The sequence below is a fragment of the Aythya fuligula genome, chromosome 17 (genome assembly GCF_009819795.1).
Source record: "Aythya fuligula isolate bAytFul2 chromosome 17, bAytFul2.pri, whole genome shotgun sequence".
Lineage (NCBI taxonomy): Eukaryota > Metazoa > Chordata > Aves > Anseriformes > Anatidae > Aythya > Aythya fuligula.
Window position 1 is genome coordinate 8,737,041 of NC_045575.1, and position 19,914 is coordinate 8,756,954.

The 19,914-nt window shown below is 46.0% G+C and overlaps 1 protein-coding gene across 2 annotated transcripts in view; it reads left to right on the forward strand.

Annotated features, from left to right (window-relative positions):
• Positions 1 to 19,914, forward strand: part of BCR (BCR activator of RhoGEF and GTPase) — a 96,136-nt gene that overhangs the window by 61,990 nt on the left and 14,232 nt on the right. For both annotated transcript variants that reach the window (XM_032199226.1, XM_032199225.1), the window contains 12 exons: positions 977 to 1,084; positions 2,863 to 2,923; positions 3,816 to 3,868; positions 4,220 to 4,360; positions 13,624 to 13,745; positions 14,013 to 14,181; positions 15,613 to 15,732; positions 16,424 to 16,499; positions 17,067 to 17,171; positions 18,014 to 18,088; positions 18,807 to 18,904; positions 19,575 to 19,706. In XM_032199226.1, coding sequence (XP_032055117.1) covers positions 977 to 1,084; positions 2,863 to 2,923; positions 3,816 to 3,868; positions 4,220 to 4,360; positions 13,624 to 13,745; positions 14,013 to 14,181; positions 15,613 to 15,732; positions 16,424 to 16,499; positions 17,067 to 17,171; positions 18,014 to 18,088; positions 18,807 to 18,904; positions 19,575 to 19,706 — 1,260 coding nt within the window. The remainder of the gene's footprint in view (positions 1 to 976; positions 1,085 to 2,862; positions 2,924 to 3,815; positions 3,869 to 4,219; positions 4,361 to 13,623; positions 13,746 to 14,012; positions 14,182 to 15,612; positions 15,733 to 16,423; positions 16,500 to 17,066; positions 17,172 to 18,013; positions 18,089 to 18,806; positions 18,905 to 19,574; positions 19,707 to 19,914) is intronic.

Consider the following 19,914-nt stretch of genomic DNA (forward strand, 5'->3'; position numbering starts at 1 on the left):
GCAGGGAAGGTGCAGAAATCATAAGTGTAAGCTTTTTTTGGAAAAACAAAAACACAACTTCATTAAAAAGAAGCCTTTTTTTCAGCACTCCACCTGTTGGCTCAGAACTGACCACACTTCTGCAAGCACATTCAAGCTGCTGAGGTGTTCACAGCACAGCCTGTGGAGCTCTGCAGCGTAAAAGCTGTTCTGCAATTCAGACAAGCTTGGAAACTACCCAGGGGTTTCCTGAGCTGGATCTTATGTTCTCTGGCATGAATATCGCTGCAATTAATAAAAAGAAGTCAGCAAACAGAATTAGTGCTAGGGCTCAGTGATGACAGTGGTTTGTTTATTACTAGACGCTGAGGCCTGCTGTGTCTTCAGCCAGACCAATGGTGTATTCCTTCTGCTTGAACTGTCATTCTCTGTCACCTAAGTGCTGCAGTCACTGCCTTTCAAACAGATCATGCTCTGGCTCTCTTCTGTATTTTCAGCACTCTGCTGCCCTTTACAACGTTTACTGATGCAGATATAGGTTAATATCTGGGTTTGTTTTAGTGTGACCAGCATGCGTACAAAAGCCAACAAGTAGCTTACTGTGGTCACATTTGTGCTGTTGGGCTGAATCATTCCTGTCTGATTCATGTTTTGTGGCAAACAGCCAGCAGTTCCAGTTGCATCAATGAGCAAAAAGATTAATAGATACTAATCTGGCAGTTCAGAAGGGAAAAATAGATGGCAGTAATAAGGGTGTGTCATCCTCACAGCCCAGTAAGTGAACTTGTTCAGGGTAGATGGAGATGGATGCATGGGACATCTGCCTTGGTTAAGCAAAGCTCACAGGTCAGAGCTGTCTTTCTGGGCCTGATCAGCATTCCCTGCAATTCTTTGTTGTGAAGGAACATGACCTGATCATTAGATGCCAAGGCTGGCCATCCCAAACTGTCTTCTTCCCCAGCGTTTATTTTATTTTATTTTGTTTTGCTTCCTGCAGGCTAGCCAGCTGGGAGTGTACCGGGCCTTTGTGGATAACTATGAAGTTGCTATGGAGACAGCAGAGAAATGCTGCCAAGCCAATGCTCAGTTTGCTGAAATCTCTGAGGTAATATCATGGTATTCAGACACACGAGACATCTGAATCTGACTAGTACCCTGCAATGTCACTCCTGTCTATTCTCCAAGTATCTTTGCCACCTTGACTTCTGAAGGAGTTATGAACTCCCCTAGCTTCAGCTTGTGTTCTTACAGCAATTTGTACTTTGTCCTAATATAGGTTATCCTATGGACAGCCTTTATGTGCTGTTTCTGCCCAAGGAATATTGTCATAACAACTGGTATTACTTTGAAATTCCCAGCTCTGTGCCACCTGCATGCATTTCTAGCAGGGAAAGCTGTTTTTAAGCTTCTCAAATATCTCTCTTGTTAATGATGATGCTGACTGTGATGTAAAAAGCCATCCTTAATGGCTTGTGTTATGGCTATCTGTGGAATTGCAGACTTCACTGCCTTGGAGAGGATGAGAGTAGCACAGGAAAACTCAATTTAAAATGGCAAGTGTGTCAAGCATAATCTAGATTATTTACCGGCTGCTCTGATTTCCTGTCTTTAAGAGGAGTACTTTGTGTCGAAGCATTTTGAAGGCTTTTTCAGGCTTCCCAGGCCACCGGCTTTGCTGGCAGTGCATGGTCTCATTGACTGTTTGCACTGCAGTAATTATATCTTCAAGAACTCAGTTGCCAAGAGAATGTGAACTTCATATCCGTGTCCTTAAAAACAAGCAAATAAATAATCAGAGCTGAATAATACTGGGAGTGCTTATTGCTCTGAAAAAGCTAATGAGTACGTTCAATGTTGCATGTCCCTTTAGATTTTGATAATAAACAGATAAAATGAAACAGTCCCTCTGTGAAACAAAGGAAGCAAGGCTTGCCTGTTGGGATCTGCTGTACTACTCATCAGAGCGCAAGTGCCTTCTATTCTCTTCTGTACTGAGGGTTTCCACCAGGTTCTGGTCCTTTGCCCTATCACTTCTGTGCTCCAGTGGTGTCAGCTCATTAGTAGAGTAGCTTCCCCTGTGCTTAACTTTTCTTTCAGTACTAAAATGCATTCCGTGGAGTTTCCCACTTATTAATAGCACTATGTATGGATAGTGTTACGGTAACACCTAGAGGATAGAGTGGAGATTAGGGCAGCAGGGTGCTGGGCTCTGGGCAAATGTGATCCCTCAGTTCTTCTGTTTTCTGAAGGCTAATGCTGAAATTATGCCAGTACCTGCTGCATTTAGAACGATGGTAATGATACTTTTGTATTTGTGTTAGCGTCCTGCTGAGGATTTCAGAGCACTGAGCACATGAATACGTGCAGCTTCATAGTCCATGTGCAAAAAGAAGCGTCACAGATATCGTTCCTTTATGGCCACGAAAGACAATGACTTGGCCAAGGTTGCACAGCTCAGAGCACATATAAGGAAGTATAACAAAGGGGTGCTAAATCCCAGTCCTGTACTTTATTTATTGGTGGCATATGCATGCTGTGACAATGGCTGCATCCATCCAAAGGACATGCCTTTCTCTTACAGGTGATTAAAAATTCCACCATCCCTCTGTTGCTGTAGGTGGTTCTCTGCTTTGTTGCATCTCTATTGACATACACTCCTAAGAAACCTGATTAATATTTGAGATGCGTGGGTGCCTGTGACATGGCAAGGGTGAAGTTATCAAGAAGGAAAGTATGTTTTTCCTTCACTGAGTTGAAATGTGAGAGGGCTGTCCTCCATTCACGCTTAGGTCCTTCTTTGGAGGAGCAGATAGACTCTTACATTCCCATGTGATATTTCAAGGTGATTGACTGCCTGCTACGTGGGTTTTCTTTTTCTTTTAGAATCTAAAGGCTAGAAGCACAAAGGAATCTAAAGATCAGACGACGAAAAATTCCTTGGAAAGTGAGTGATCCATGCAGAGGAGACTGGTTTGTCAGGACTGTGTGGGGGCTGTTGCCAAACCTCCACTCTTACTTCTTCTTTTTAAATGCTGGAAGATTATGGAATCTCTGCTGGCTTTACCTAGGAAATCGGTTCCCTTTTGCTAAGTAGTAGAGCTTGTGCATAGTAAACTGCATGCATGCATGGGCAAATCTCTGCCCAGCGTAAAACCTGATGAGTCCCTTTGGGCAAAACCAAGCTAACCAAAGGACTGCTGTGTTCTTAAGAAAATGACTCCTACACAGTGATAGCACAAACATCAGCCTACAAGTAATTGTTATGTTTTTTGCCATCTCAAGAGAGCCTGGTCAAGGTCAGCTTTCATTGTGCTTGTCTTTATACATGCGCAAAGTAAATAAGCAACATTATATGAAGCTTCCATACTGACTAATGTAAAAGCCAATCCCCTTCCTTTTTTTGGCCTATTATTAGGGTTTGGAAGCACTCAACAGTGTCGTGCTGAACTCCAAAAGGAGGGAGGCACTGCCAACCTTTCAGGGACCTCCTTGGCGAGGCCTGATTCTGACCTGTGGGACCAGGCAGGTTGCCAGGGAATTGTTCAAAGTGTGCCATGCTGTGTGCAGTTGTTCGGTACTGCCTTGTGTGCTCATCCACTGTCTGACAGGGTGTGCTCACAAGTGGGCATTTGTTTCCCGTGGAGCATGTTTATTTCCTCTGTGTTGATGTGTGTTTAATTGGCTGTGTAGCACATTAACCTTAGAGAAGGGTTTCTAGTAGCTCGTTGGTTAATAAACCTGTGCCTGTACGTTCAGTGGCATTGGACAAGTTGCTCTGTAGGGGCTATGTTTAGGTACCTCTTTTTTTTATGTTTACATTGCTTTTTTTTTCACAGCTCTGCTATACAAACCTGTGGATCGAGTGACTCGCAGCACACTTGTACTGCATGTAAGTATCTGAAGGGTAGTTTTCAAACTTGTCGTCCCTTTTTTTATTATTTTTTTTTTTGTCCCTTTAAATTTTCCATAGAGCTGCAGGAGTGCAAAAATTAAGCTCTTATGCTGCACAAGAGCCTCTTCACTTTACACTGAGGGGGAAGAGCCCAGGGATGGTACCCATCCATTGGTGTTACAAAGTGCAGAGCATCACTTCTCTTCTTCCTCCATACATACAGCCTTATTCTAATGTGTAAGAAGTCATGGAGCATCTTGTCCCATGGCTCTAGTTAGAGACCTTCAGACCCTTCGGCTTTCCAGTGGTGCTCATGGTTCTATTCTTTGCTTGTGTTCCTGGTGGCAGGATTTGCTCAAGCACACTCCAGTGAGCCACCCTGATCATCCACTCCTGCAGGATGCCCTGCGGATCTCGCAGAACTTCCTCTCCAGCATCAATGAAGAGATCACTCCTCGTCGGCAGTCCATGACTGTAAAAAAGGGGGAGGTGAGTCTTCCTGCTTCCATTATTTTCTCGGTTCCTAAATACTGGTTGCGCCTTTGTGAGGCAGACTGGGAACTTGAGCTATTCGTTTGTTTGTTGCTAAGAAACAGTTTATTCAGTGTCCTTGTTCTCTAAAGGATATAGTACAGCTCCTCTCTGTTTTCTGCTTGGAAAACAGTTTGGAAACCCAGAGGAAAAGTATGATTAGAGTTTTGTCCTTAGTGGTGTTATAATAATTTGTCATACATCATTTCTACGATGTGTAGTTATGTACTAAGTGGATTTGTATTTTACCTGCACACTCAAACCAAACAGGAAGCCTAGATGGGGAAAAAAGGTAAGGAAAACATCAGAAATCATAGCAGGAAAAGCTGTTTTCCAGAATATTAATTTGCACTATAAAACTCATTTTTGCATTCTTATTTCTAAAGAATAATGTAAATGGGACTAGGAAGCAAAACAAATGGAATAAGTTGGGAAAACTAAGGGGGATATTTAACTCCTAAGGGTGCGATGCAGCCCTTCTCAGCTCTTCTAGGAGTTGAAATGTGTCCAATAAGTTTGAAGTTGTGAAGTTCCCTTACCTGCATGTGGTGCTGAGCAAGGAGGCCATAGACCTACACAATAGTAAACTCCTACGTGCCTCATTGGGCTTGATTCATCTGCTTTGTAATTTCATTAGAAGGCAGTTCAGTCCTTCCCGATGAGGACACACCAGGACTGACATTATTAAGAGACAGAAGGATGTAGGAGATTGGACAAAAGAGAGGTGCAGCTAAGAGAGTAAATTCATAAGAGGCATTGTGGCAGCGTGCCAAAGACACTGGCTGATCAAAAGTGACCCAAATTAGCCAGTGCAAAAACATCTCCTACAAAGCCCAGGAGATTGTTAACGCACACAAACCTTCAAGATGTATTCCCAGATCCTGTCAGCTAAACATGCTTGCTTTTAGCTGCTAAACGGATTATCAGCTGACAAAGATCTGCTAGAAGCTGCAGTACTGGGAATTGGGTGCACTGTTTGTCCTACAATTCTTGGTCATATTCTTATTTTGTTAACTGAGGAGAACTGCAGCTGAGAAGAGGGAGGATTGAGCAATCAGAGACTGAGGTACAAGCTCAAACATCAGTCACCAAGGCCGGGAGATAGTAGATGGCCTCATTAAAGTGGATGCTGATTGAGTCATAGCAGAAATTGCAGGCTGGAATGCCCCCTCAGAGGGGAGGGAGCACTTTGTGTTCTCTCGTTGTCTGTCAGCATCTCAATGAGGGATGCAGGCTTTGGAAAGTGTCATGCAGAATCCTAATGAAGTGCTAGAGCCCAGGCGGAGGGGCAGGCTCAGGAGGATAATCCTGATGATCTCTTTTTGGAGCAGTATGTTTGTCAGATCTTACAAAGCAGGAAGGGGGAGGCCTGTCAGCATTGGGCTCAGCAGGCCAGTTCACACTCTCACTGGCCCTGTAGTGACTTCTTGTATGATGTGGGGAGGAAAAGTAGACTACGTATCTAAGGAGAGGGCTGTAGGTGTGCTGGAGGGAACTGGGAACCCTTTGTGCTCTCTCCCACACTGCTTGCACTGAGCTCAGGGAAGAAAAGTACTTGCTTCTGATGCTTCCCAGCCTTCCACTCTGGGAATCTGAATGTGGATACTTTCTTTGATCATTTGGCACCAGTAGCCCTTATTTTTCGAAGCAGTAATGCTTTGGTTGACACCACTCTGTCTGGAGAGTAGCTACGTTCATTCTCTTCGTAGCAATCCAAAGACAAAGGGAGCTTCCAGCTACTCTGGGTGGGTTAGTGATGGCTGCTGTTTCCTACAAGCTATTCACCTTGGGGTCATAGCTGGGTTTTGTTTATGCTTGTAAATTTTTCCTTTTCTGCTTATCCTTTCCTCCCACTCCCCTTGCTTGTGCTTCCCCTGGGGTGACAGGACAGCGTGCAGTTTGCATCTCCTAATTGACTACTCTCAATGCATAATGCATTTTTTTTATTTTAATGAATCACCAGCTTGCTTTGATGGCTTTTCTCATTATTTGTCTTACACCACTTTGAAATTTCCTTGGTGGAAGAGAAGGAGGGAAAACAGCCTTTTTCCCTCATGTATTGCTTAGGTGCTGATCGCAGTTATCTTTTTTCCCCAGTCCTTGCCTTTTATGCAGAATATTTTCCCTTTGAGTGCATTGTCGGGAGGAGTTGAATCTGCTTTGCTCCAGCTTTTTTTTTTTTTTTTTTTAGGATCTCTTTGAACTGTGGGTAGCAGTGAGTGGCTAATCTCCCTAGTGACGGGCTGCTAAGAGGTGTGGGTCAGGAGGCAGTACAAGTCTTCATCCCTTTTGCAAACGGTGGTTCCCTGCTCCGGGGACATTGGCTTGGTCTGACCTGCCTGCTATCTTCCTGCAGGATGTCAGATGTCCTTCCTGCACACCAGCCCCCCAGTTCTGCTTGGCTCAGCAGGCAATTTTTCATAATTCTAGATTTATGAGTGCAAACTGAAAGCTTTCTGTGATTTGTGGGCATGGTTTAATGTGCTGGGGCTGAATGAGTATTTCAGTTAGTATGAGGAGGTGGGTACAAAGGGAGTGAAACCATTCACTGCAGGGACGGAAGGGGCTACAACAGGGAAGACCCGTGTTGGTGGGCTGAACCTACAAACCAGGACTGAGGGAATGCTACACCTAGCTTGGCCCTTGCTGCTGGCCAGTCTCAGCTTTGTAGTTTGCTGGGGACTGCTGCTACAAATGAGCCAGGAGAGCACCAGCCCCAGCCTGTTTGATTTGTGAGTGGTTCACTCAGCGTGCTTGGTTGGGGCTTGGAAAGGCAGGAATGGCCCTGAGGCTGAATTTAACTAGCAGAACATAGAGGTCTTGGGCTGAGGACGTTTTCTCCATGATCTGCAGAAGGGTTTGGATGTATCCTCACAGTAGGACTCTAAGGAAAGGGTATGGGAGGAGTGTAGGCCTTGCAGTTTTTGACAGCTTTTCTGGTCTTGCCCTAAGAATTTCAATCCCAGTACTGTCCCTGTATCTCTGAGGAAGCATTTGAGCACATGGTAGATGGCAGCACAAGGAAGCTAGGAGGGCTTTTTCCAGACTTTTGGATCTGTCTCCCTTCAGCCTGTACTATTCCATTATCTTACTGCTTCTTTTCTTCCTACCTTTCTGCTTTTGCTATTTTATTATTATTCTTTACATTTTTGATGGGTTATCTGCGGATATCCACTTCACTGACTCTCTAAGTAATCAAACACATTTACAGAGGGAAGGAAAAGGGGGGTCTGAGTAGCACAGCACCTTCTGACTTAGAATGGGAGGGGTGAAAAATCTTACACCTTTTAGGAGCATGAAGCAGACACCTTATTTGCTCACTGACTCTTCTTTACTGCTATCCTCTGGTCTTGAAAAGGGAACCTGTTTGAGGTTTTACAGAGGGTGGTCCCCTGGAGAAGCAGGAAAATGTATGCTTTAAGGTGAAGGATGTGCCAGATAAGCTAGAAGGGAAGGAGTGATAGCCCTGTGAGACTGATTAACAAATCGCTTATGTGGACTGCATGTTTTTTCTCATCTGAATCTGGATGCAAACGACCATGAAGCTGGTGTTGTCTTTCACTGCCAAGGCTTGTGCTTCTAGCTAATTCAGCCCATTTTTGTAAAGCAGGAGTTAATAAAACTGCAGCAAATCACGGAGTTAATTTGGGAGATGCTGGGCCTTCCCTGACTGCAGCTCATCCAGCGCTCTTGGCAGGGTGTTGTTTCAGGGCAGTTCAAACCAATCTGGGTGGTGGTGGCTGCCATTCTGCCCTGCCCATGGCCATGCAGTCCCACCCTCTGTGAAGTGTTGGCACTGGTATTTGTGTGATCCCACAGTGGTATGGAGGAATGGAGCTGCCTGAAAGCTAAACCTTGGCTTAGTGTCTGATCTTCTCAGCACATGAGAGGGCAGACAGGCAGCTCCTTCTGGGAACACGTCCACTAGATTGCATTTTGGATCAGATTTGGATCATATGCTGCTGTGGACCTTCCATGTCTGCACTTAGGAAAAGCAGCTGCTTGGCAAACTGCTCTACCGTGTATCTAAATGTGACTTGTAACTGCAATCAAGGGACAGGATATCATTGCTTTAGGCTCCTGTTCAATGTGGCAGAGGCTGTGGTAGGAACAAGAAAGGGCAAAGGAGCTATGCAAGGGAACAGAAGTGCAAACTAAAGCCATTGGAAAGCTGGGGGCTAAGCTTAGACCCAGGCAGGCACGCACAGCTTGAGGCCTGGTGCCTACTGCTCCTAGAGGCCTTGGGCAGATGTTGGCAATAGAGCACTCAAAACTGATCTTGGATGCTTCACACTCTCTCACAGCTGGAGTCAGAGAGCTCCTGGTGACAGAAGCTTTGGAAAGAAGAAAAAAAAAAAAAAAAAAAGGCTATTAAAATGCTCAAAGGGCAGCCAATTTAGCTCCCTAGGCAGAGAATCCCTTTATTCTGCAATGCTGGTCTTGCAACACATGCACACACACACGAGGAATCATTTTCTTCCTACGCTCTGCAGAAAACCAAACCACCTCTTCCTCGCTGACATATGCCAATACCCATCTCCTGCTCTTACCCTCCTCCTCCTGCATCACACATGTTCCAGTCCTTCCCGGGGCTCTCACCCACGCACGCTGCAGGCCTCTGCTGTCACCACATCGGATGAGCTCTTTCCTTGGCACTCACGTGAGGAGACAACTCTTTGTACAGCTGTGGTTCTGGATGAGAATATTTTTACATTCCATTTTTTGTAATGTGTCTCAGACAAGCTGGTCTTCTGCCTTCTGCCACACTTCCTGGAGTTAAGTGGTACGTGACAGCATCAGGATTTATCATGTGCAAACAGCACAAAAACACTGTAGGATGAATTGATGAGCACATAGGTAGTCGTGAGGTTGGTAGCAGAGAAGGGGGAGATGCTTGTTAACAGAGGTAAGAGGAGGAGGACAGCAGGAGGCAATCCAAAGAGGTATCCAGGCACTGAAGGATGTAGAGGGAGAGCTCTTTTGTCCAGAGCACTGAGATGGGTGGGAGAAGAAGCAGGTAAAAACATGAAAAGGAAAGCAGGGTCTAGAAGGGAGACTTGGGACTTTTACTGCACCAGTGCAGGAGCTTGACAACAGCTTTGTGGAGGTGACAGGGCCCAGGCCCTGTGTAAGAGATTAAAGGTGATCCTAATTCACCCCATTTTGATACAAAATGTGAGATTTTCCTTTAGGCCTCCACAAACATCTTTCTGTAGCTGAGCTGAGCTCCTGGGCTGGACACCTGCTAGTACTGGGGCTGTTTGCGGGAGAGGGAATCACACTGCCACTCTGATACTAAACTCACGTTGTTTGGTATCTGTGTAGCCTGTTTTAGGAAACACATGAGGTATTGTACATCTCATACAGCAGGATCACAAAGCTAAAAGACCTCGTGTTTCAGGAGACCCTGTCTAGCAAGAGGCCACGGAAGGAACAGCAGTTGCTGCCTGTAGGTGGGAGTTGACCAAGATGGGCTTTGGTGCCCAAAATGCTAGAGAGGACCGGTGGAGCTGAGGTGGCCTGCGCACCTGACGGGCACAAGTGCTGCCTGAGAGGGCTGCTGGCTCCCCCAGGGCGGGATAGGATGGGCTGACTCATGCCGGGAGGTCAGGAAGGTGCCCTGTGCTCCCTCACCATGGGGCTTGGCAGGGATCTGGTAAGCCAGTTGGGAAATGCTTTTATTGTTTCCCACTGACCTGCTGAACCCTCCCGGCAAGATGAATCATTTGCAACAAAGGATGTGACCCTTTGCTTCCTCTGCTCCACTGATGCTGCTCAGCCTGGTGCATGCCTATTGTGGCCAGCCCTAATGAAAATCCTGTTTTCCCAGAGAAGCTGGTAGTTAGATCTAATATCAAGCTCCACGCCCTTATGATTTGATCCGCAAACCCTTTCTCCTGTCCTCTCCTTCCTGGATCCTTGGTTGCTCATTGTGGCTCCCTGTGGGAGACCTTCCCAGCTAGCTCATGAGTGAGAAGAAATGAAGAATGAAAGCTCAAGGAAGCTTAGTGTTTCCCTCCGAGTGGATGACTGGAATACATCCCTTTCACCTCTTCACTTCTCTTCCAGTCAAGCTTAGGAAATACACCCTTGTCTTCTTCCCAGCTCCCTTGCTGAAAGATCCTGCTGCCAAAACTTGTGTCTTGTCAGCCTGGGTAATTTGTACCCAGGAGTGCCAGCCAAAATAAACTCAGTGCAAAGGAGGGGTACCCAAGTCCCAGATGGGAAGTACAAAGGCTGTTAAATCACACCCCTGTTTTGGCATTGTATAGCTGAGCTTTCTGCTTGGGTTTTGGGGAGATGTGGGACAAAGAGCAGGGATGCCTGGAGAAATTCTGCTCAGATGATGACAGCCAAAGACTGTGCAGTCACATATGAGGTGCAAATTTAGACACAGGAGAAGGGGTCGTCTGGGTGGAACAGGCAGGCTGTGTGAGCAAGTCTGTGGCCTTGCTGCAGGGAACAGTGATGGGCTCATCTAGTCTTGCTTTGTGGAGGCTTGACACCAGGACTTCCAGTCACTGGTGCCTCTTTATGGGCATCCCTTCACTTGAAGACATGCTTATCTTCAAAATACTGTGGTCTAGGTGATGGTACAGGAATACTGCTGAAGCCAAACACACCTGCCAGTGTCTCGCAAAAGGGAGACACAAAGCAGGTCAGGCCTGGGGCACGTGCCTGCCTGGGTAGCAGAGGTGAGTGAGTTGAGAGAACATCTTTACACCTAAGAACAATGGGCTGAGGTTGAGCTGGCAACAAGCAGCTATTCTCATTGCCCTGGAGGAGCTCAGCTGATTTGCAGCATAATTGATATTCATCAGATCTACCAACCTGAGATCAGGGTTTTGGCTTGTTCAGAAAATCTCTTTCCCTGCTTTGTTAATGCCCCCAGATGAAATTCTTTGCAGCTGTGGAGAGTGTTTCTGCTACTGACAGCATACCTCCTTCTTACTTATTTATTTTTAAAGCTGGATGTTTCCAGTTTCCTGCCTACCTGGGATTTGTTGATTGGGCAGGAGGGGGGAGGCATGCACAAGTGCACATCATTAGCAGCGACATCAATGCAGGCAGGCATTCTCTCCAAAACCACCAAGGAGAAGCCAGGAGGATCACGCCCACCTAAAAATAAACATTAACATATGTACAGGCCTTTCAGAGCCTGAATCACTGCTGGATACCAGATCTCCACAGGCTCATGCCCAGAGATGGTACAAGAGTCTGCTGGGGAGCAACATTAACTTCCTGGCACTATGGGGAAGGTGCAGCCTTGGTTGCTGCTGCTCACAGATTCCCAGGACTTTTGTACATTGGCAGGTGGCCCCAAGATGAGATGCTGACGCTATCTGTGCTTCAGCAGCTTGCTGTGTTGCTAGTGCAGCTGCAGACAGTAAAACGCAGACTCTTAGCCCATGTCAGGAAGTTTGGGGTGCTCTAGGACAGACTGTGGAAACAAGAATTATGTCTGCAAGGACATTTCTCTCCCTTGTGCTTCCTGCCATGATGTGTGCTGGGCTCGGGACTGATGTGGTTTGTTTTCATTTGGAGAGCCGAGATGGGAAGGATGGTAGGAGGAAGGAGAGGCAGTGCGGGGGTTTGCACTCCCACTCTCTGCAGTAAACGTGTTCAAGGCTCGTTATACCATGCAGCAAATAAAACTCATGAGGCATAACTCATGAGGCATAAAGAGAAACTGAGGCACGATTCTGCTTTGGATGTCTTGACCTTGCTCAGGTTAACTGCTTTCCTACTGCACACCGGAGCAGAGCTGCCTTTGGAAAAGCAGGACAGCTTTTGCATGTGTGGTGATTGCAGAGATGCTGCAGGCCAGCAGCAAATCCTACTGGCAAGTTGTGCGTGGGCCTGGAGAAGGCTGGCAGTGAAACAGCAGGAGGGGGTGTTGGCGAGCGTTGGGCAGTGTTAGATCTCTCCAGTCTCCAGCCGTGACGTTGTCATGGCGTGTACAGCACGTGTGCTGTGTCACTCCCTGGCATCAGGGGAGCATCCCCCTAGCTGGAATAGCAAGGAAATATACTGTGGGTCAGGAAAAAGTGTCTTAGCAGACCTGCATGGATACACTGATGGTGCCTGCTTGTACTGGCCATGAAGCAAGGCAAACCTGACAGTTACGTGTCGTTGTGGGAATAGAATTTGCCCAGAGTTTCATACCCTTGACTTCTGTTTGAAAATCAGTGGGAGATTTCTATTCTTCCAGGTGTGCACTCAAAGTCTTACTGATCCTGACACATCAGAACAGAAGGTCTGAGTGTGGAGCAGCATTTGAAACTCCTGCGTTGGTCACTGGTCACGGCACAGACCCATCCACCTCACTGCCAGCGCTCCAGACTTTGTCTGTCAGCTGCAGAGCCCCTGCAAGGGCAATAGGAAAGAGGTGCTTCTGCCCTCCAGTGTGTGTCTCTCATGTAGAAGGTTGTAAAGCTTCCTGGAACCAGAGGCAGACATAATGGCATCAGTGTTAGGCACTTTCTTTACATCATCTAGGTTTGAGGAATGTTTGTTTGACTTGAGGGGAAAAAAAAAAAAAAGGCTTTTAACAGGCATGGGGTAGGGGACATATCCAGATGGTCCTGTTTAAACACAGGCTGGTAAGGGACTACTGAGGAGTTTGCTAGCTACACATTTTGGTCAGGAATCATCCCTTAACAGCACTTATAATAAAGAAGCAGCAATGGCATTCAGCTGTTAATGCTGCTGGGAATGGAGGTGTTGGTAGGCTCCTCATAGCTCCAGCTGCACCCAGTAGCTGGGAAAGTGACTCCTGGGGAGGGCAGGGAAAGCCCGGATAGAAAAGTGGTGTTTGCTGCTCTCTACTGGTTTGTGGGGGGGATGATGTTCTGGGAGCGATCGTGGCCCTCGGGTATGTAGAAGCCAGGCAATGACTCACCATAAATTACACGGGCTCAGAGACAGGTGATGGAAATAAGCCTCAGCTCTGACCTGGAACCAGATGAGGAAGGAGGTGCCTGGCCATTGCTGCCCCTAGGAGAGAAGGCAACAGCAGGGAGCAGAGCTTGCAATAAGGAACATTTAACAGCTTTTTTTTTTCTTTCTTTTTTTTTTTTCTCTCTGTATTGAAACAATTTACTCAATTGGCTCTGGTAGGAGCCATGCATAAGGAGTATGGAGTGTGTTGCTGAGGGGGCTCAGTGCCTTACCTGGGCCCTTCCTGCACTAACCAAAACATTTTCTCTGTTTTTCACCAGCACCGGCAGCTCCTGAAGGACAGCTTCATGGTGGAGCTAGTTGAGGGGGCTCGCAAACTCCGTCATGTCTTTCTTTTTACTGATCTATTCCTGTGTGCCAAGCTCAAGAAGCAGATTGGAGGGTGAGGTTTCCTTTCTGGACTACGTACTTTGCATCTCAGCTTCAGCACAGTTCTCGGTTTAGCCAGTTTAGCCAGCAATGATAGTTGAATACTCCAGTTTCTTACTGGAGAGCAGCCTTTTGCCAGATTTTTCCCACCTGGAAGTCACAGTGAAGTTGTGCCCATTTCTGTATCTTCTGAACTATAATGAGGAAAGGATCATGGGAAGGGGGAGTGGGTGTTGCCAAGCACCAGTAGTAGTAAAGGTTTGGAACTTCTGTCTTTCAGAAAAAGCCAGCAGTATGACTGCAAATGGTACATCCCACTCACGGACCTTAGTTTCCAAATGGTGGATGAGTCTGAGGCAGTGCCCAACATCCCACTGGTACCTGATGAGGAGCTGGATGCCATGAAGATCAAGATATCCCAGATCAAGAATGACATCCAGCGTGAAAAGGTAAAAAGGGGTTGAGCACTCCATCCAAAGCATAGAACAGATTCAGTATCTTTGCTGACATGAGATGCTGATAGAAGCAGCATTCCTAAAGCTGCACAGCATGGGGAGTCCTGCAGAGACCACCCAGCAGAGATTTGTGGTGCAGCTCTGTTAGCAGTGATATCTAGACTGCTGCGCAGCCCATCGTTGCTCATCCTAGTGCAGTGCTTGAATGATGGTGTCCTTTGAGGATGCAGGAACTGCAAAAGATGCTTTATGGTAGCCAGTAGCTTCCCTACTTGCATAGGACTATCTGTGACTGCTTTATCCAGGCATTCATGTGGAGAGCAGAGCTCTTATGCTGTAGACACGAGAAGGACTGGGAGTGTGGCATAGCACTTCTTAGGAAGTCTGACTTCTGGCTGTCTGAGTATGATCCTGTAAGTGATTTTGGTCAGAAGCATGTACTTTGGAATTTTTGCAGGCTCACTTATGCTTTTCTAGCATTTTCTGACTTCACCAGTGTCAAAGCAACAGCAATATATAAGGAGAATACAAATTATTCTGACTGGACAGTCTGACACAGATGTGGTGTCTCTGGCCCAGGCTTGTCTTTGCTTGCAAGGCATGTTTTCTCAGAGCTGTTGGACTTTGAACCATCCTGCCACCCAAATGAGAAAAAAGGCTTTGAAAACTAAAAGCCTGATGGTATGTAGAGAAGGATATGAATAAAATTACTTGTACCATGAGAAGAAAATCCCCTGCACTTCCAAAGAACATGCTTCTTGTGCCTTTGCCCTGGCTAGCTTTCAGAGAGGGTTTCCTGGAAAATGTGAGATACTAGGAAGAACACCGTGTGGAAGCCTCTTACTCACAAGATGCAGGTGTTTAGGAAACACGCTTTGGTGCATCAGTGCCAAACAATGTACGTGGCTGGCTTTGGGGCTGGGTTTTATCCAAGAAAAAAAAAAAAAAACTTGTTTTAGGTGACCTCTGAAAATGCGTTGGTAGGTAGCAGATGGGAAAGAATTTTGGTGATAGAGTTTCGAGCAACTTTTAGAGAAGTTGCCTTCACTCTCCTTGACTAAGGATGCTTGTGGAGGACCTGGCAGTGCTATGGCTGCCCAGTGATGGGACACTGGCTGCGGCCTCTAGAACAGAAAATACAGGGCGTAACTGGGACGGTGGGCACGCAGCCCTGCACCTTCATCTGGGGCAGCTAGGACTGGGCACAGAGTCAAGTCTGGCTGAAGAGATAATGCAGAGATAACACCTTCCTGAGCAGCTGGAGCCCTGTGAATCCTATTGACAGCATTTCTCCTGCCTGGGGCCATTTTGCTACTCTCAGAGGGAAGGGACCATGGGTCTGAAAATGTGTGTTGGCATAAATTGGGGCAGCTGTAGGAGAATGACATTCATGTCCTCTGTCTCCCTCTCTCCCCCACCCTTCAGAGAGCCAATAAGGGCAGCAAGGTCATTGAGAGGTTGAAAAAGAAGCTCTCAGAGCAGGAATCACTCCTACTGCTGATGTCTCCCAACATGGCCTTCCGGGTACACAATCGCAATGGCAAGGTGAGTGGCTTTTCTGGTCTGCCTCAGGCCCTGTGTACAAGACAGATGTCAAAGGATTGTGTGTGTCCGTGTGCCTGTATATGCCATATACAAACGGACCTGCCCTGGCAGAGAGATAGGAAATGCTCTTTTCATCTAACAAAAAGCTTCGCTTGGCAGCGGGGATGCTGAATGGTTGTGAACAATCTCCTTTTAGCTCCACAGGATGCTCAGTGTGCCAGAGGTATCACCTGCTCTGGCAGTACTGGAGCTTTTCACCGTGGCCTTTACACACACAAAGACAAAGGATGCTCCCAAGATCCTGTTACTAGTCATTGAAAATTCACAAGCTGGTGCCTGCTTCTTCAGCTTGCATCAGCCTCTTGGCCTGCAATAGAGGCTCTGGGGTTTCATGGTGCAACTGTTACAAGGAATACCATGGGACCCCATGCTGCCAGGGACACAGCTGCTCCTTGCAGGGTGGAGCTCTGTGAAAGCTCTGACCACAGGAGCCCATGTTGGTACCACTGGCACGCTGCTGAGAAGGCACATTGCTGGAGTCCTCGCTGTCACTGACAAAGCTGTGATGTAGGGCAAGTGGCAGTAGTACTAGAAGGACAATATAGCTAAGAATTTTCACTGGAGATGTTGGAGGCAGGTCTGCTCTCAATGGCGTGTCAGACTAATAATGTTCTTCTGTTTTCCTGTGTAGAGTTACACGTTCCTCATTTCATCGGACTATGAAAGGGCAGAGTGGAGGGAGAACATCCGTGAACAGCAGAAGAAATGTGAGTGACCCTCAGCTGGGCATTGGTACAAGTGCTGTGATCCAAGAGCAGGAATCCAGAGGGTGAGGTCTGGGCAGAGTTTCCTGAGAAAAGAGGACCACGCACTGAAACTCATAATGCAACGTGGATGTCTTTTGTCTTGCATATTTGAGCCTCTTTAGGGAAACTTTGACTATAGTACCATGTAGGGAATGTGCGGGGAGAGATTGTCCAACTTACCCCAGAGATTTGTGCAGCTCCAGGTGGAGGGAACAGCTGCACCCTTTCACCTGGCTTTAGTCCAAAGAAACTTTTATTTTGGCATGGCTGGTTTTTGGCTTTGCAAGAATATGAGTGCCCCTTGCTTCCTTTGAACAACTGAGACATTTCACTCCAAGGACTAAATGAATGTGCCCTAAACAGAGCTGAATATGCCCTAAATGGAGATGGGCTGCAGCAGCAGTACAGACCTGAACACCATGGTCCTATTGCTGAGCAATGTCTAGGGAGCAGGTATTCTGTCCAAAACGAGAGAGCCCAGCTTTTGCTTTGAATTTTAATTCCTCTTCCTTTGAATCTCCATGGCAGGCTTTAAAAGCTTCTCGCTCACATCAGTGGAGCTTCAGATGCTGACCAACTCCTGTGTGAAACTTCAAACAGTCCACAACATTCCCCTCACTATCAACAAGGAAGGTGAGACCTCTAGTTTGTGCTTTCTTATGGTGTATCTGCACAGAAAATCTATCTGTGTTCTGCCTTTGTGCATTTCCCCTAGACTTGCTTTTACTGCTTCTATCTGCTACAGGCTTCAGCCTGGTGATGATTTACAAACTGATGGTTCCTGTAAATCAAAAGCTGAGACCTTATGTAGCCAACTTTTGTAGCTTACTTGAAGTAGATGATAGCATGCGAAAAGAGAACAGCAGGAGTGAAAGCAATTAGTGATCCCAATGTTTGCTGCAACAACAAAAAAGAAGAAAACAAGCTCCAAATTATATGGCTTCATCTGAATCAGTAAAATATTCCTGGACATCCTCCAATATGTATCCACTGATTACTAAATAGATTTTGCACACAGCCATCATGCCAGGGATGTGCATGCCTGTTAGAGCCCTGGCTTGGGACACCTTTGAACTATGCCTGGGAATCCTTTGGAAGAATTCTGGTTAGCCTCGGTCAAAACTTTGTCAAAGGCCATCATTTATTACTGTGTAACCCGGTAGTATAGATATGGCATTTTTATTTTTACTTTTCTCCTTTGAATCTCTTCCATGCTGTCATGCTGACCCCAAAAGTGGCATTGTAAAACCCCAAAACTGCCAGAAGATATTACAGGTGAAATAGACACTGAACCTGGAACAATATCCCCTTCTCTTTTTAGTAAAACAGCTAGGTTAAATGCTCCTGCCACATTTGTTTTTAGGAACATAAACCTGTGTAAACCTGTGCTCATAAACTTGTGTAAAATCAGCTCATCACTGTCCTCTCTTGACTTCTCTGTGAACTTAACAGAATTCCTTGCCTCTTTTGTTCAGATGATGAATCCCCAGGTCTCTACGGATTCCTGAATGTGATCGTCCACTCTGCCACAGGATTCAAACAAAGTTCAAGTGAGTTGCAGCTCTTTAATACAGAGGTGTTGATCAAGGTTCGATCGTAGGGGTGAGGTAATTCAGGTGCTGTGACAGCTGGTCGTGGATTGATTTAGGATTGCAGCATTTGGGATGATGGTGAGGAGGTGATTTGGAGAACTGGAAGTGAAGTCAGAATATTGGTATAAATTTAGGGGAATGCAATGAAGCTGGCTAACATAACTTAAAACATACAAATAGGGGCAATGTCTGCAGCTTTCTACTAGTCCTTCAAAAACACTAGATACCATACAGTTAATCACTTTGTGGAGATAATGAGTTTTTGATGGCTAGCCCCTAACCTAGTCTCTGAGGAATATTATGCTGATGCCATTGTCAGTGAAATCAGCTCTGATGGGTTGATGAGATCCAGTATCTACCTAGGGAAGTTTCATTTCTCATTGGTGTACACCGTCTGCTCATTGTGGATTGACCTGGGAAATATTGGATGATAGCAAACAACAGACTCATGTTATAGATGAAGGGCTTGTCTATGATGAAGTTATTTATACCACTGTACTGGTACTTCAACTGCATAAAAGCAACTCTGCTGGTCCAGATGACAAAATTTGCCCTGGCCAGTGCTACAGCTGCTAATACACAGAAGATATAAATGAAGTAACACCCTAAAACTTGGGAAAAGATAGGAGTTCCTAGAAATTTATATAACGTTTCTGCATCTTCCTTCCCTCCTCAGATTTGTACTGCACATTAGAGGTGGATTCTTTTGGGTATTTCGTGAACAAGGCTAAAACTAGAGTTTACAGAGACACCACGGAGCCCAACTGGAACGAGGTAGGTTGAGTTTTCTTAATGTGGCTTGTTCCATCAGTTCATGAGCAGAAAAACTACAAATGAAAGAACATTTTGTCCACAGCCCATGCTGCATGTTCTGGACTTGTGCTGCATGTACTGCCTCTCAGCACATCCTTAGCAGGTTCACATGGCTCTCAGGTCTTGTGGCAGATTTTTCTTGGATAGCTAAACAAAGATTTCAGTACAAACTTGTCTTGCATTGTCCAGCATTTCGTCATTTAAAAAGGTAAGTATGATTATTTTTTAAGACATCAGTGAAAATACACTGAAAAAGGAGGTTTCTTTGGATGTGTCCTTGTTTATTTGTTATGAGTGGGAAGAATTAGACGTTATACCTGTTTATTGCCAACTTGCAAACCTGCTGGAGAGCAAAATTAAATATACGGAACATGGGTGGATTTGTTTCTTTGAATGATGTGTTACTGAAACCTGGCTAAGGAGTCAAGCATCTTAGTCTCTGATTTGGCCATCTTGTATATGCAAAATACAATTCCAGTTTAATCCTAGACTGCCTGCATTAGGGAGGAGGTTTTTGTCAGACCTGAAGTGCTCCTTCCTGATGAGTTTTAAGGAGATTCTATTCATTATTAAGAGACTGGTGTCCTGCTGTGGTGTATTCATTGCTCTTTCCTTTCCTGGTGCCCTGCAGGAGTTTGAAATTGAGCTGGAAGGCTCACAAACTCTGCGGATTCTGTGCTATGAAAAGTGCTACAACAAAATGAAGCTCACCAAAGAGGATGGAGAAAGCACAGATCGCATAATGGGGAAAGGACAGATCCAGGTAAGACTGTGCTTAACTAATTCCTGCTACCCTTACTGCAAATCATAATTGGGTTTTGAATATGGAAGTGCCCCAGAGAGGTTTTTTCCACCTTCTGATTTTGAGAATCATGGAGATTTTTTCCTCCAACCAGTGAGGAATACAGTGTGATTCATAGGCGGGAAGTCAGCAGCCTTCTCCCTCTTGTCTTGTCCCCATGTCTACTTCA